Consider the following 13,317-nt stretch of genomic DNA (forward strand, 5'->3'; position numbering starts at 1 on the left):
ACTTTTCTCCTCTACAGCCAAAGCTATCGCTTTAAAACTTGGAGCAGTTATTCGCCATTAAAAGCTGATTGCACAGAAAGTACTGTAATTCTACATTGCTTTTTTTCAAGAATTATGTCCCCTTTTGGACTTAGAAAATCATGGGTATGACAATATTTCTATTATACTGAGACAAAAAAATCAGACGAGTGTCTGCACCCGCATGGCGGTGCTCTTGTTTTGGATATAGGTCTCAATTTTATTTGTAAAACAAGAACTGTCACCGATGGTGACAAATGCCCCCGCAGCGCCTTGACCTTTGACCTGGTGACCTTGACCTTTGACGTGGCGACCCCAAAGTCAATAGGGGTCGTGTACTTAATAAGTACTATTAGCATGTGAAGTTTGAAGGTCCTGGGTGCAGTGGTTCGCGGGTAAAGTGCCTTCATGCAAAAAGTTAACATTGGCCCCTGTGACCTTGACCTGGTGACCCCAATGTCAGTAGAGGTCGTGTACTCAATGAGTACTATCAGCATGTGAAGTTTGAAGGTCCTGGGTGCAGTGGTACATGAGTAAAGTGCCTTCATGCAAAAAGTTAACGTTGGCCCCTGTGACCTTGACCTGGTGACCCCAGTCAGTAGGGGTCGTGTACTCAATGAGTACTATCAGCATGTGAAGTTTGAAAGTCCTGGGTTCAGTGGTTCGCGAGTAAAGTGCCTTCATGCAAAAAGTTAACGTTGTGACTAACGAACGAATGGATGAACAGTTGAAAACTAATATGCCTCCCTTTGGGGGCATAAAAATCCATTTACAAACATTCTTCTAAAGAGTGAGAGTAAAGTCTTGAAAATTTTAACAGTAAGTCCAAAAGAAGTCAGCATAACCTAGCTTTACATGGGTATGATATAAAGAACACACAAAGTCCTTCTATTCAGATTTTTATTGTGTTATTATCACAGTATATGTAGACTTTTTCTCTACATTTACAGACTACAGAAATTCAAAAAACTAAATCGGTTTCATTTCTATCTTATCATTTACTATTACAAACAATTATAAACAAACTATGAACTATGACATAATTTTCTGAATACTCAAAAATACAACTCCTCCTAAGGAAAGGGCAGAATCAGTGGATACTGTTCAATTTCTAACAGAAAAAGCAAAATAAAATGATTCTTCTGTATCTTAAAGACTTATAAATTTTTTAAAGATATAAATAATTCACATTTTGAATAAAATTTCTCTAATTAAATACTAACACTTTATCATCATAAAAGAAAGAACTGAACATCTAAAAGTCAATACTCAAAACAAGGTTGGATGGTTTAAAATGAAAGTACAAACAATTAAGGGCATTTCTGCCAGTTGTTACTGCGCCATCTATTGCTCAGTGGCTAGTCCGTTACATGTAGATTGTTTGTTTTTTTGTTAAATAGGAAGTTTATTTTCAAGAAGTATCAAACACTTCCCTTTAATGGAAACAAACTGGTAATGAACATGTTTTAGATGATAAAAAGGAAACTAGTCAGTTTCTATATAAAGGAGCGAGTGAGTTGGGTTTTACGGCGAATCGACACAAAATGGTCATATATCGCCGTCTATATAAAGGAAAAGTAAAAAGAGAGTCTGAAAGACGATGGAAAGTATGGAAAATGTACATTTTGTAGCCATGAATGAATACATTTACAATTAAATTCTCAATCATGTTGAAGCATGTTTTAAGTGTTCGATAATAATTGTGTGTATAGGATGAGTTTTCTGAATCTCAACATCCAAGGAATGAAACAATACTGGTGGATAATAGAGTTAAGGCCTCTGTCAAAAATCAATCAAAATTTGAGAAATATCTAAATATCGCAGAAAAAACATAGATACTCATGATGTTTACGATTTCTATCTGATCCTTTATTCATCACAAATATTTCTGTTTTCACAACATTAAAGCAAGAATCAATTAATACCCTGAATAAATGTAAGACAAGAGCTGTCACTATTAGTGATACATGCCCCTGAAATGTGCCCAAGAATGCTACAGTTGCCTGTGCAAAATATGCAAGAATAGTTTAGGTATGAATTATTTTGAGACAAGGCAAAAAAAAAAAAGTTCTCCAAAGGCAACCTTCACCTTGGAGCTCTGGATCTGGGTCTTGCGCAGGACACATCAACTCATTATAGGGAACATTTGTGCTAAATAATTTTAAAATCCCTTGATGAATGGCAGAGTTATTGACTGCACAAAAAAACAGACCCTGTTAACCTTTGACTTCTAACTTTGACCTTGACCTTGGAGCTAGGGGTCTGGGTCTTGCGCAGGACACGTCACCTCATTATGATGAACATTTATGCCAAGTTATTTCAAAATCCCTTAATAGATGGCAGAGTTACAGCCTGGACAAGAATTTACACAGATGCATGCACGGACGACTGTGCGAATTTAATATATCCACCTTCGGGGGCATAAAAAATGTAATGATAAACTTCCAGTACCATTTCTCTTCAAATTAACGTTCTGCATGATACAGTGTACTTAAGCGTGTTAAGGAGATAACACAAATCTCATTGGTTCCCAAATGTTAATCCCGCTAAAAGCAGAGTAAGAGGACCCTTTCGGGTATTTTGTTTTCATGATTAGAGTAAAAGTTTTGGCCTCCACTTCACAACCAGTCCTTCAGCAGTAGTATTTATTCATAACTAAGTAAAACATTGTACATCAACTGAAGTCTCCAACTTTGATTGTAATGCCAACTTCTGGTCTACGTTGTTTCTGAACTGGTCCAAAGTCATTCTCGTACTTCTTCCGCTCTTCTCTCCTGCAACAACAAAAATATTTATTTTCTTAATCTAACAAAGCAAATAATACTGCATATAGCAAACATTGTGCTGAAAGTATAAAGATAGAGAATTGTTGCTGCTAAACAAAGAAATTGTCAGCCAGACATTCATCCATCAAGAAGTGTTTTGTCGTGACTCTGTGATGGGCAGGGCAGCAGTGGTGATCCGGCACTGTTTGTCCACGATGGATGTTACTGTAGCTTGTATCTGCCTAACATGAATGCTAACTAGATACTTACTCAGCAGCTTTACAAAAGACTTAGGCTGCAGGTTTTCTCCACCTTCCTCTTATACCTCAAAGATGTTCCAGACTGACTGGTCAGGAAAACCTTCTGCAGCCTATTACCCCATCAAATAACACATCTTGTCTTTCTCATACATGTTTATAACAAAAGAAAAAAACAACTAAATTTCGTTTTAAAATTTACATTTTTCTTTTTTCCTCGATTTCCTGTAGCAACTGAAGCTTTCCTATTTCGTCTTCTTCCGTCATAAACTTGTCCAGATTGTTTGGATCATACCTCATATCCTGAAATTGTTTATCAAACAATCAAAACATAAATATTTTAGAACTTGCTTCTAGCAGGGTTGCCAACCCACGGGACTTTTGGAATAGTGTACACACCGAGAAAATGTCCCCATTCAGGTAACATTTTGCCTTTATTTTCCTAATTAAGGATTTTCATATGATAAAGAGTGTGAAGGAAAAGCTAGTTAATGATATGCTGTAATATATTATAGTTCTTCATTTAGGATTATCCCAATACTTCAACAGTAATTCAGTAATAATAAAATAAACATCCAGGGCCAATTTATCCAAATGGCATTTGATTTCTGTACTGTTACAATTTCTTGACAAAAAATTAAATGCAAACAGACATAAAATTCCCATTTATTTTATCTTTTAAATTTATGAATACCTCCTACCTTAACCCCAATAGTATCTCCATCACGTATATGGAAAGGCGCCAGTTTTATATTGTTCTTTGCTTGTCCTTTTTTTTTCTTCCCTTTTTGATTCCCTTGCTGTTAAGTAATTAAAGACAAATTCAAGTTAAGATTTTATTATTGAAGGATATGCATGCTCTTGTATAATTAAATAATTTTGTGATGCACTGCTTACAGAAGGCTTGTATTCATGCAGAAATGTTTGTGAAAAATACAAATCTAATAAATAAAGAGTTTGAAATCAGTGTTGTAGCAATAACCATTTTTGTTCTCTTCAATGAGACATAAAAGCATGCAAGTTGTTAATACTAACTTTTAAAACACTTTCTTGTCTCAACATATGCTTTCCAAGGGAGCTAATATTTTCACTTTTAAAAATTTAATATCATTTCTCAGTAAAAAATGACTTGCCATACATTTATGCTATATTTTTATTAATATTGGCCAGTTTCGGACCATGGTTCATAAAAATCTGTAATGTTCATACCTTATCATTCTTTTCTATCACCATCCATTCATACTTCTGTGGAAAATGTTTTGCCATACACATATGCTCTGTTTCTATAAACAGAACATTGGCTATAGCCTGTTTCAGACTATGTATGGTGGCGCCACCACTTGTATCCCACACCAGTTCTACTGAAGGGCTGTAATTACTAGTGTCTGGAATCCTTTGGCAAATGTCCAAAACTATCTGGTCATTCCTACTGAAACAGAACATTTATTTTAGATTTCAGTATAACTACACATATCTGTATATGCTGAAATTGTTAATACTTAAATCATAGACAGGCTGCAATTTCAATGCATGTTCTAGGCAGAATACACAAAAAAATACAAGCAAGAGAATAGTGACTGACCATTTCCCCCTAAAATCAAGTATCATAATGATCGATTCATTTGTATGTGTGTGTGTTTAGGTTTAACTATTTTTCAGTCATATAAACGATGGTGTGTACTTATAACAGTGAGCACAATGCCCAACTTTATAGTGTTTCCTCACTCGAATATCACGCAGTAGACACGTGGCATGATACCTCATCCAGTCACATTATACTGACACCAGGCTGACCAGTCTTAGTACTATCCTCTTAATGCTGAGCACCAAGCAAGGAAGCTACTAGTGTCATTTTTTACGTCTTTGGTATGACCTGGCCATGGATCAAACCCACGACCTCCCACACTTGAAGTGGATGCTCTACCACTAGGCAAATGAGGCAGTTCTTTAACACCTAGATGTTTATTATTAATAAGTAAGTACAAAGAAAGCATCTTTGGTGACAAACAAAATCTCATATATTGAGATTTGATGGGACTTATGCAAGTTTCAGATCTATTGTATCTTATAGATCTTTGGTGTACATGGAAAACATCTCTATACAGAACAAGCATCTGTCCGGTTTTTAAAACTTTTTACCTAGTTGCTTACTACACAAGTAAATCAGATGTCAAACTAGAGATGCTTTTGAGAAAAGCGCATGTCTCCAACAACTGCCCCTATGAAAAATGTCTAGTGTCTCTAGATGGCTTAGATGAGTGGATCCAATTAGATGGTCTGGACGAGTGGATCCAATCAGTAAATCAAGGGCCATAAATCAAAAAAGCCTAGGCGGATTTGGCTAGTTATCGAATTTGGCTAAGGTCTTATGGCCAAACACATTTTGTTCAAGTTCGGTGAAGTTCGGATGAGAAATGTTCGACTTAGAGAGCGGACAAGAGTAAAAATGCAGATTTTTCAGTAATTCAAGGGCCGTAACTCCAAAATGCCTGGACCAATTTGGCTAGTTATCAAACTTGGCCGAGGTCTCATGGTCAAACACATTTTGTTCAAGTCTGATGAAGATCAGATGAGAAATGTTTGACTTAGAGTGCGGACAAGAGTAAAAAGGCAGATTTTTCAATAATTCAAGGGCTGTAACTCCAAAATGCCTAAACCGATTTGGCTAGTTATCGAACTTGGCTGAGGTCCCATGGTCAAACACATTTTGTTCAAGTTTGGTGAGGATTGCATGAGAAATGTTTGAATTAGAGTGCGGACAAGAGTAAAATGGCCGATTTTTGGTAATTCAAGGGCCATAACTCCAAGAAGCCTAGACCAATTTGGCTAGTTATCGAACTTGGCCGAGGTCTCATGGTCAAACACATTTTGTTCAAGTTTGGTGAAAATCGGATGAGAAATGTTCGACTTAGAGTGCGGACAAGCTTTGTGACAGACACACACACACACAGACTGGAGTAAATCAATATGTCTCCCACACCACCGTGTGGGGGAAGACATAATTTACAAATAAAATTTCGAACATATACAGCTAGAGTATGTGAAATTTGTAAAGTTATGAAGTTTATCACCTCAGATATTTGTTGAAAAAAGAAAAAGATCTTACAAGTAAACATAGATGTACAAGAATGAGATCTTCAATTATTTTTGAAAAGTGATACCCTTCCATAAAAGGCTCATTCAGTAAATCAGATGTCTCTCTGCTTGTTCATAGGAGTTTAGAAGGTATGCAGCAGACATCAATTAAAGCTATTTGACCTTTGACCTAAAGTGACCTTGACCTTGGACCTAGTGACCTGGGTAGTCCTCTGCATGTCATCTTGATAAGGTAAATATTTGACACTAGTTTTATGAAAATCTTCCAAGCAGTTAAGATGATATGCAGCAGACATAAATTACAGACAGACAGACCAATGGACATGCATGGTTTCAAAAATCCCCGATATACTTTGTATCCGAGGGTATAACAATTACTCTAGATTTATGTTTTACAAGCATTTTTGACATCTGCATTATCAACATCTCTGATGCTTATCAAAGTATACAGAGTTTAAGTGAATGGGTTTAATTCTGCTGGGTTTAAGGTAGTGGGCCTGTAATGACTATCAGAATTTTCCATCCAATAATGTATTCACTTTATGTAACTTCCACATTGTCCAATTTTTTATTGTGGCCAAAGCATATTGAAATAGTACATGAGAATATGTAATCAAACGAAAATTGCAGACTGTCATCGAGTCCATTACCTTAATGCTAATTTTCAGTATCATATATAGAGGACGAATGAACCAAGACACATTGTCTCCTGTCATTTATTACCAAGAACATATATATGTCTCACAAGATCTTCAACCTAAAACCTCCTATTTGGAAACCCTGCTGAGCAGGTTGCAAGAAGAGTTAATGTTAAAGAAATAGTGTAACAATACCGATACCTTAATTCCTCCTCCTCTGGCAGTATCTGTAAAGCTAGTACACTGTTTGAGGTCAACTTTAATCGTCTGTAATTGATAATGTTATGTAAAATTTAATGATGTATATCAAATGTCAAATTCTTTAAAACAGACAATAACTTCAATAACTTATCAAAATTGACAACTGAATACTGTAACAACTAACTTGGAAAAGTACGGTCTTCAAAATAGTTACTGAGAATTTATCTTGTATGGTGATCGAACTTGTGACTCTTTGAAGGAATCCTTGTGCTCCCTTTTTTGAGTCACCACAATGCTGAATATGAGTTTTTAAATCATTTTATACTTAATAACTTCTGTAAATCCACATTTGTTTCTATTTATTATCTCTGTCAAATACTGACATAATTATTTCAATGACAAAAAGTGGCAAGGGGTTTGGTAATCGGACCTCTACATTAGGAGTCTAGAGGTGAAGCTACCAGATCTCTAGATAACTTGTACATGGACTGTCTAGAAGTCTAGTAATCAATATACTAATCCAAATAGCAGACATGTGATGGCCCAATGTTGGGCCAACTGAATACTCTTTGTTAGTCAAACAAAGAGTGCAAGCACTGGCCCAATACCATTTGGCTAATGGGTGCAACATCGGCCAAATGACTGGCATACAACTGACCCAACCACTGACATACTACTTTTGCATTGGCTCTCTTTAATTCATCTGTCACTGTTGGTCCAACGTTGAGCCAGCTCCAATTTTTTGCTGGCCAAATGGAAGATCCAAACATTATCCCATTGATAATGAATTTTAAAAAAATACTAAAACTAGTATTTGGTACATATTTTTTCTTCAAATATAATAGCTTTAGTTCAGTATTTAAGAAATGTAATATTCATTCAAATTCCCTTGCCAAGTTGAGAAAGACAACAAACATTTCATTTCATCATTACATGTCAAACACTAATTCAAGCAAGTTGTGTAAACACTGTAAAATACAACAATCAGGAGCTATAACTCTGCTGAAAATCTTCAAACTGGAACACACCTATGATATGCACAACAAGACTTGGCACTGATCATTTCTGTGAAGTTTGGTTGGAATCCACCTGATGGAGTGGACAAACTTTGTGACATACAGACAGGCTGACTGAGAGACAGATGCAGAGCACTAAATCAAAATAAGAAAAATGCGAACTAATAAATCTAAGCCACAATGTTGAAAGATCACAAGAAAACAGCTTACTTCAACGTCTGATTATTATCCCTAAGAACTGTTGTTAGTCGTTTCTGCTCCTTCAATCTTAGTCTCATAAAATCAACTGATGGAATAGGTAGGTCACCCACGAGAGTCAGAACTTGCTCCTTGAGGTCAAATAGCGTGGATTCTCGTGAAATTTCGATTTCTCCAATATTGACAGGATGAGGTTCTGAACTAACTTCACTGGTTCTACTTGATTGTGTATCTGAAACAAATTGCCCTGAAATTAAATCAAAACTAATTATGAAAAGTATGTGTTTTGTAAAATAATAAATTTTAATAAAAAGACAGCGCTTTTTGCAACCTGTTGCCAAGTAGTGATAAATTCAGCTTGAAAGTTAAGGTTTACTTTCATTTGGACAAGTGTCTCAAAATCAACACACAAATCTATACATTTTATTAGTACATAAGACAGAAAATAGGTAAATCTATAATTATGCAAAATGTCAGCAAAACTGTGAATTTCAAATAGAATTCTATTACCAAAATATAATGAAGTTCTGTTGTAGAATTATTTCAAGTCAGTGTCAGAAGGACATACACACATAAATAATAAACAGCACAGAGATATCTCAAAAGTCAAGCATTGAATGAACAACTGTATGTATTTTAATGACTCACTTACCAAAGAAGTTTGACACCCATGACAGTATGCTACCATTTTGTTGGTTCCCAGCTTTCACACTTTCTGGTGTAGAGTGAAGCCATACTGGTATTCGTATAAAACCCTGAAATAAACATCACTGTGGTAAATTCAGTCACTTCAAATTCATTTCCTTGACGAGTATGATATGCTGAGTGAGCCATGGAGGATGTGCTCTCTTATCAGCTAGACATCTTCCCTGACCATCCAATATATGGATGCCTCCTTGCAAAGAAGCAATACACTGGTCCCAAGTACATATGTAAAGTCTCAAGGCATTGAAGACTACATACAAACGTGCAGCAACAGTACATTATCAAATCAGTGAGATCATATATTGTAATACAGTGACAGAAAATAACACCAATATAAGATGTGACAGGAAATACTATTGGATCCATTAGTATCACACTCTCCACCCAGTAGGGATCAATATTTTCCGATAGAATGGGAATACTCAGCCACTTCATTTCATTTCCTTGATGAACCTATATACAGTGACTGTAATCCAATTTCTAATGAATTAGGTTAATCCCCAAAGTTTGGCTAAACACAAACTTTGTTAGGAACAGTAACTGACGCAGTTAAGGCAAACCCATCAAAGGTCCTAGGTATGAAACTAATTACTGCCAGGACCATGCCTGCTTATGAAGCAAAATGCTATATTTACACCTGTCAATTCATGTATAATGAGTGTTTCTGTTTTATTGGATTTTAAAGCCATTTTTCAACAGTGTTTAAGTTATATATAAGCGGGTAAGTTAATGTTTCCAGTGTTACAGGATACTTAACCAGAATTATCTGTTTATCTGCAAGTAACTGAAAATGTCCAGACATGAAGATGAAAGGTAAATCACCCTGAACATGTAGTTTTCATTACTGAGAACATAAAGCCCTGCCCAAAATTTGAACCTATGACCTTTGAAATTTAAAGTATTGTGCTAAACATATTTTGAACTCATGGCACTATTTGTTGTTTTGCCTTTTTTCATTTTCATGGTACTTTTTTGCAAATCATCATCACTATATCCTTTTTCCTTTTTAATTTTTGGCTGCAGAATCAAACTAACATTTAGAAATCACTCAGATATGTCAATTTCTGCATAATCTGCATCATGAAGTTGTCCAATATCAGTCTATGAGTATAAATCTCAGTCTGGAGACCAGTCACAAATCTCAAGCATCTGACTGGTTGACCCTGAGGTCAATACTGAAATTGACCAATGACAAAGCTGTAATCTGAGATTGGTCTCCCGCCTTTTGTTTTATAACCCTGTACCATGATTTTAAATATTCTGAAACAAGAATATACTAGTATGTACCTTTTTGATATTTCTCACACCTGTCTTTAACTGGGCTGGAGACATTTTAGTAATATTTTCTATGACTCCAATTCAAAACTGACTCCAATCAGGATCAAACAAATAAACTGTAACAGGGAATAGGGTCATAGCCAAACAAGGTACACATAAAGTTTAAACAGACCTTTGAGGTCTTTGAAATTGAAGTCTGGACATGTTTTCATAAAACATTGATTCTGCTTTTTCTTAATGATTCTCAAAAATATGGAGACAATACCTTGGGTGGAAGTCGGCCACGTTCCAGAAGCAAAACATCACCATCATTGACAAGACTGTATTCCAATGAAGAATCTGGGTCATCCAGAAGCTCTGCTGCCTCACCACACCAATTTGTCTTTCTTAAATGCCAATCCCCTTCTGTAAAATTGTAAAACATCAATAATCGGTAACATTGTTATTCTACTAGTTTTCATATAACAGTATAATCTGTTTGGTAGCAGAAATTACTCTCCTAACACCTTCAAACTCATTCTTACAGACAACACTAACAGTTCAGTTTTTGATTATCCTTTGTAACTGTAAGGACGAATTTTTATAATAAAATGTGGAATTATCTAGTTAAAATACTACTTTCAAGTTTGGTTGTAACTACTATGTTTGATAGTAAGGTCAGACTTTTTAATGTAATAATATATAATTATCTAGTTTATAGGTATATTAGACCCGAACAATTTATATTTATGTAAATATTAACATGTTTATGTGTTTTGACTGGTACTATGCATCTGGTTAAAAATAGTACATACTTAATATAATCAATGCATTTTATGTTTAGTTGAATCATATTTTATTGCTTATTATTACTTAATATATAGTAACATATATCAATAAGTGTACATGAACAGCCAAAAAAAATAAGTAAATGGGTCATACGTGCAGTCTTATCAAGATCTGCACTGTTTGCCATTCACTGAATGGCATTCAGTAAGTATATTTTTGGTAAGCACCCCTTTTAACCATTAATGGTACTGTCCAAACTGAAAGATGGACAAGTTCAAATTTAGCAGGGTAAGGGTTAATGATTAGTTTTACTGCTTTACAGCTCAGTGGCTAGTGATAAGTCACAAGTGGGGGTTCCAAGATTCAAACGCCAGTGACAGCTGGACTCTCCATATATATATATTAATTCTAATAGTCTTTCAGATGCGACTATAAATAAAGGTTGCATATACATGTCTTTCTATCCTACATGTTCAGAAATCAAGGGAAGCTTTTGGAATCAGAGCATCTCCTGTATACTGCACTACATCCTCCAAATTTGAACAACTAACATTCTTTTAGATGAGTCACTGATATAGGCAAAAGGTGTTAACTACGTACAAACTTTGATACAAAAAAGTCTTATTTTTATCTCTGTAAAGTATATACTTTTTATTTACCTGTTATTTTTGCTCTCTCTAATATACATTGTAAGCAAGAGCCAACTGTACTATTCCGTTTTACTATGACTTCACTGTAATCTGGGCCCGACATGCTCAACTCACAGGTAAATGATAAAGTAATCTACAAATATATAAGAGAAATACTCTCAACAAGTCATATAAACATGTAAATGTGCATAGTGTTATTCGATTTTCTTTTCACTTGAAACAACCATTTCTGTTTGCAACACTCATGTTCCCCATACTAGTCTGCCAGAGCAAGTGGGTATGTAATTTTGTCTGACCTTGAATACAACAGGGGTCACCTACTAACTACATCATCATATGGATTGAAGACCATAATCTAAAGACTTTCCCAGCAACTGATAATAAGCCGTCTTCAATCTCTAGGCAACTATGACCTTGGCGCTTAAGGTTCTGACTAAAAAATCAACAGGTGCCAACTCTTGGCCATAATCATCATACTATGAAGTTTGACGCACAACCCAAAAAATAGCTCCAGGATATTATTTGTCAGAATCTCTTACCAGTTACAGGATCACTGTGACCTTCACCTTTCACCTCCTGACCATAAAACATTTTTGGGAAGAAATTTTATGAAGACAATAAGAGTGCCAGAATGTCACAATGTATGACCGTCATAGCAAATTATTTACACAAGCTCCTGTATTTGCAAATGGAATTTTAATTCTGTGGTTGTGTAGTAATTCTTGTAATTCTTTTGTTTTTCTAAGTCCACAAAAAAAACTCCTTACCAGGTAGAGATACCTTAAAATACACCTAAACTTTGAAAGTAACATCTATGTTGTACCTCAGAAAAGTGGTCAGGGTTTTCCCCTACAGTCAGTTATAAACAAGAGGACCATGATGGTCATGAATCGCTCACCTAACCCACATGAACTGAGTATGAAGTCGTTTTTTCTATTATTTGACATAGTGACCTAGTTTTTGAGCTCATGTGACCTAGTTCTGAACTTGACCTAGATATCATCAAGATAAAAATTCTGACCAATTTTCATGAAGATCCATTGAAAAATATGCCCTCTAGAGAGGTCACAAGGTTTTTCTATTATTTGACCTAATGACCTAGTTTTTGAAGGCATGTGACCCAGTTTTGTACTTGACCTAGATATCATGAAGGTGAACATTCTCACCAATTTTCATGAAGATCTCATGAAAAATATGACCTCCAGAGAGGTCACAAGGTTTTCTATTTTTAGACCTACTGACCTAGTTTTTGACCGCATGTGACCCAGTTTGAAACTTGACCTAGATGTCATCAAGGTAAACATTCTGACCAATTTTCATGAAGATCCATGGACGCACACACGGACGATGGACGCCGCGCGATCACAAAAGCTCATCTTGTCACTTTGTGACAGGTGGGCTAAAAAGTTACAAAATCAGTTATTTATAGTAATAACAAAGGTAAGTAAATCTTAAACATGCATGTTGTATCACAGAAAAGTGGTATCGATTTTTCCCTACAACCAGTAATATAAAAGTTACAATTTATTAAGCTATTTATAGTAACAAGAAAGGGAAGTAATTCTAAACTAGGGACCTGGTTCCTGCGCATGACACTCAGTCCCATGATGGTAAACAATTGTGTCAAATTACATCAAACTCCCTACATGCATGAAGAAGAAATACTCCAGACAAAGTTACATCAAAATCCCTCCATGCATGAAGAAGGAATGCTCCAGACAAAGTCA

General features: G+C 35.5%; 2 protein-coding genes across 5 annotated transcripts in view; one reads left to right on the forward strand and one right to left on the reverse strand.

Annotated features, from left to right (window-relative positions):
* The window catches only part of LOC123533021 (uncharacterized), a 203,610-nt gene that overhangs the window by 135,302 nt on the left and 54,991 nt on the right, over nucleotides 1-13,317 (forward strand). The window lies entirely within an intron of this gene.
* The window catches only part of LOC123530863 (ubiquitin carboxyl-terminal hydrolase 40-like), a 45,471-nt gene continuing 33,058 nt past the window's right edge, over nucleotides 905-13,317 (reverse strand). For 2 of the 4 annotated variants that reach the window (XM_053517094.1, XM_053517095.1), the window contains 9 exons: nucleotides 11,600-11,723; nucleotides 10,438-10,577; nucleotides 8,842-8,944; nucleotides 8,202-8,436; nucleotides 6,976-7,041; nucleotides 4,250-4,469; nucleotides 3,742-3,840; nucleotides 3,243-3,343; nucleotides 905-2,792 (listed from right to left, as the gene is read on the reverse strand). In XM_053517094.1, the coding sequence (XP_053373069.1) occupies nucleotides 2,693-2,792; nucleotides 3,243-3,343; nucleotides 3,742-3,840; nucleotides 4,250-4,469; nucleotides 6,976-7,041; nucleotides 8,202-8,436; nucleotides 8,842-8,944; nucleotides 10,438-10,577; nucleotides 11,600-11,723 (1,188 nt within the window). In that variant the 3' untranslated portion in view covers nucleotides 905-2,692. The remainder of the gene's footprint in view (nucleotides 2,793-3,242; nucleotides 3,344-3,741; nucleotides 3,841-4,249; nucleotides 4,470-6,975; nucleotides 7,042-8,201; nucleotides 8,437-8,841; nucleotides 8,945-10,437; nucleotides 10,578-11,599; nucleotides 11,724-13,317) is intronic. The other 2 variants (XM_053517097.1, XM_053517096.1) reach the window with 2 other exon arrangements.

The sequence above is a fragment of the Mercenaria mercenaria genome, chromosome 11 (assembly GCF_021730395.1).
Source record: "Mercenaria mercenaria strain notata chromosome 11, MADL_Memer_1, whole genome shotgun sequence".
Classification (NCBI taxonomy): domain Eukaryota; kingdom Metazoa; phylum Mollusca; class Bivalvia; order Venerida; family Veneridae; genus Mercenaria; species Mercenaria mercenaria.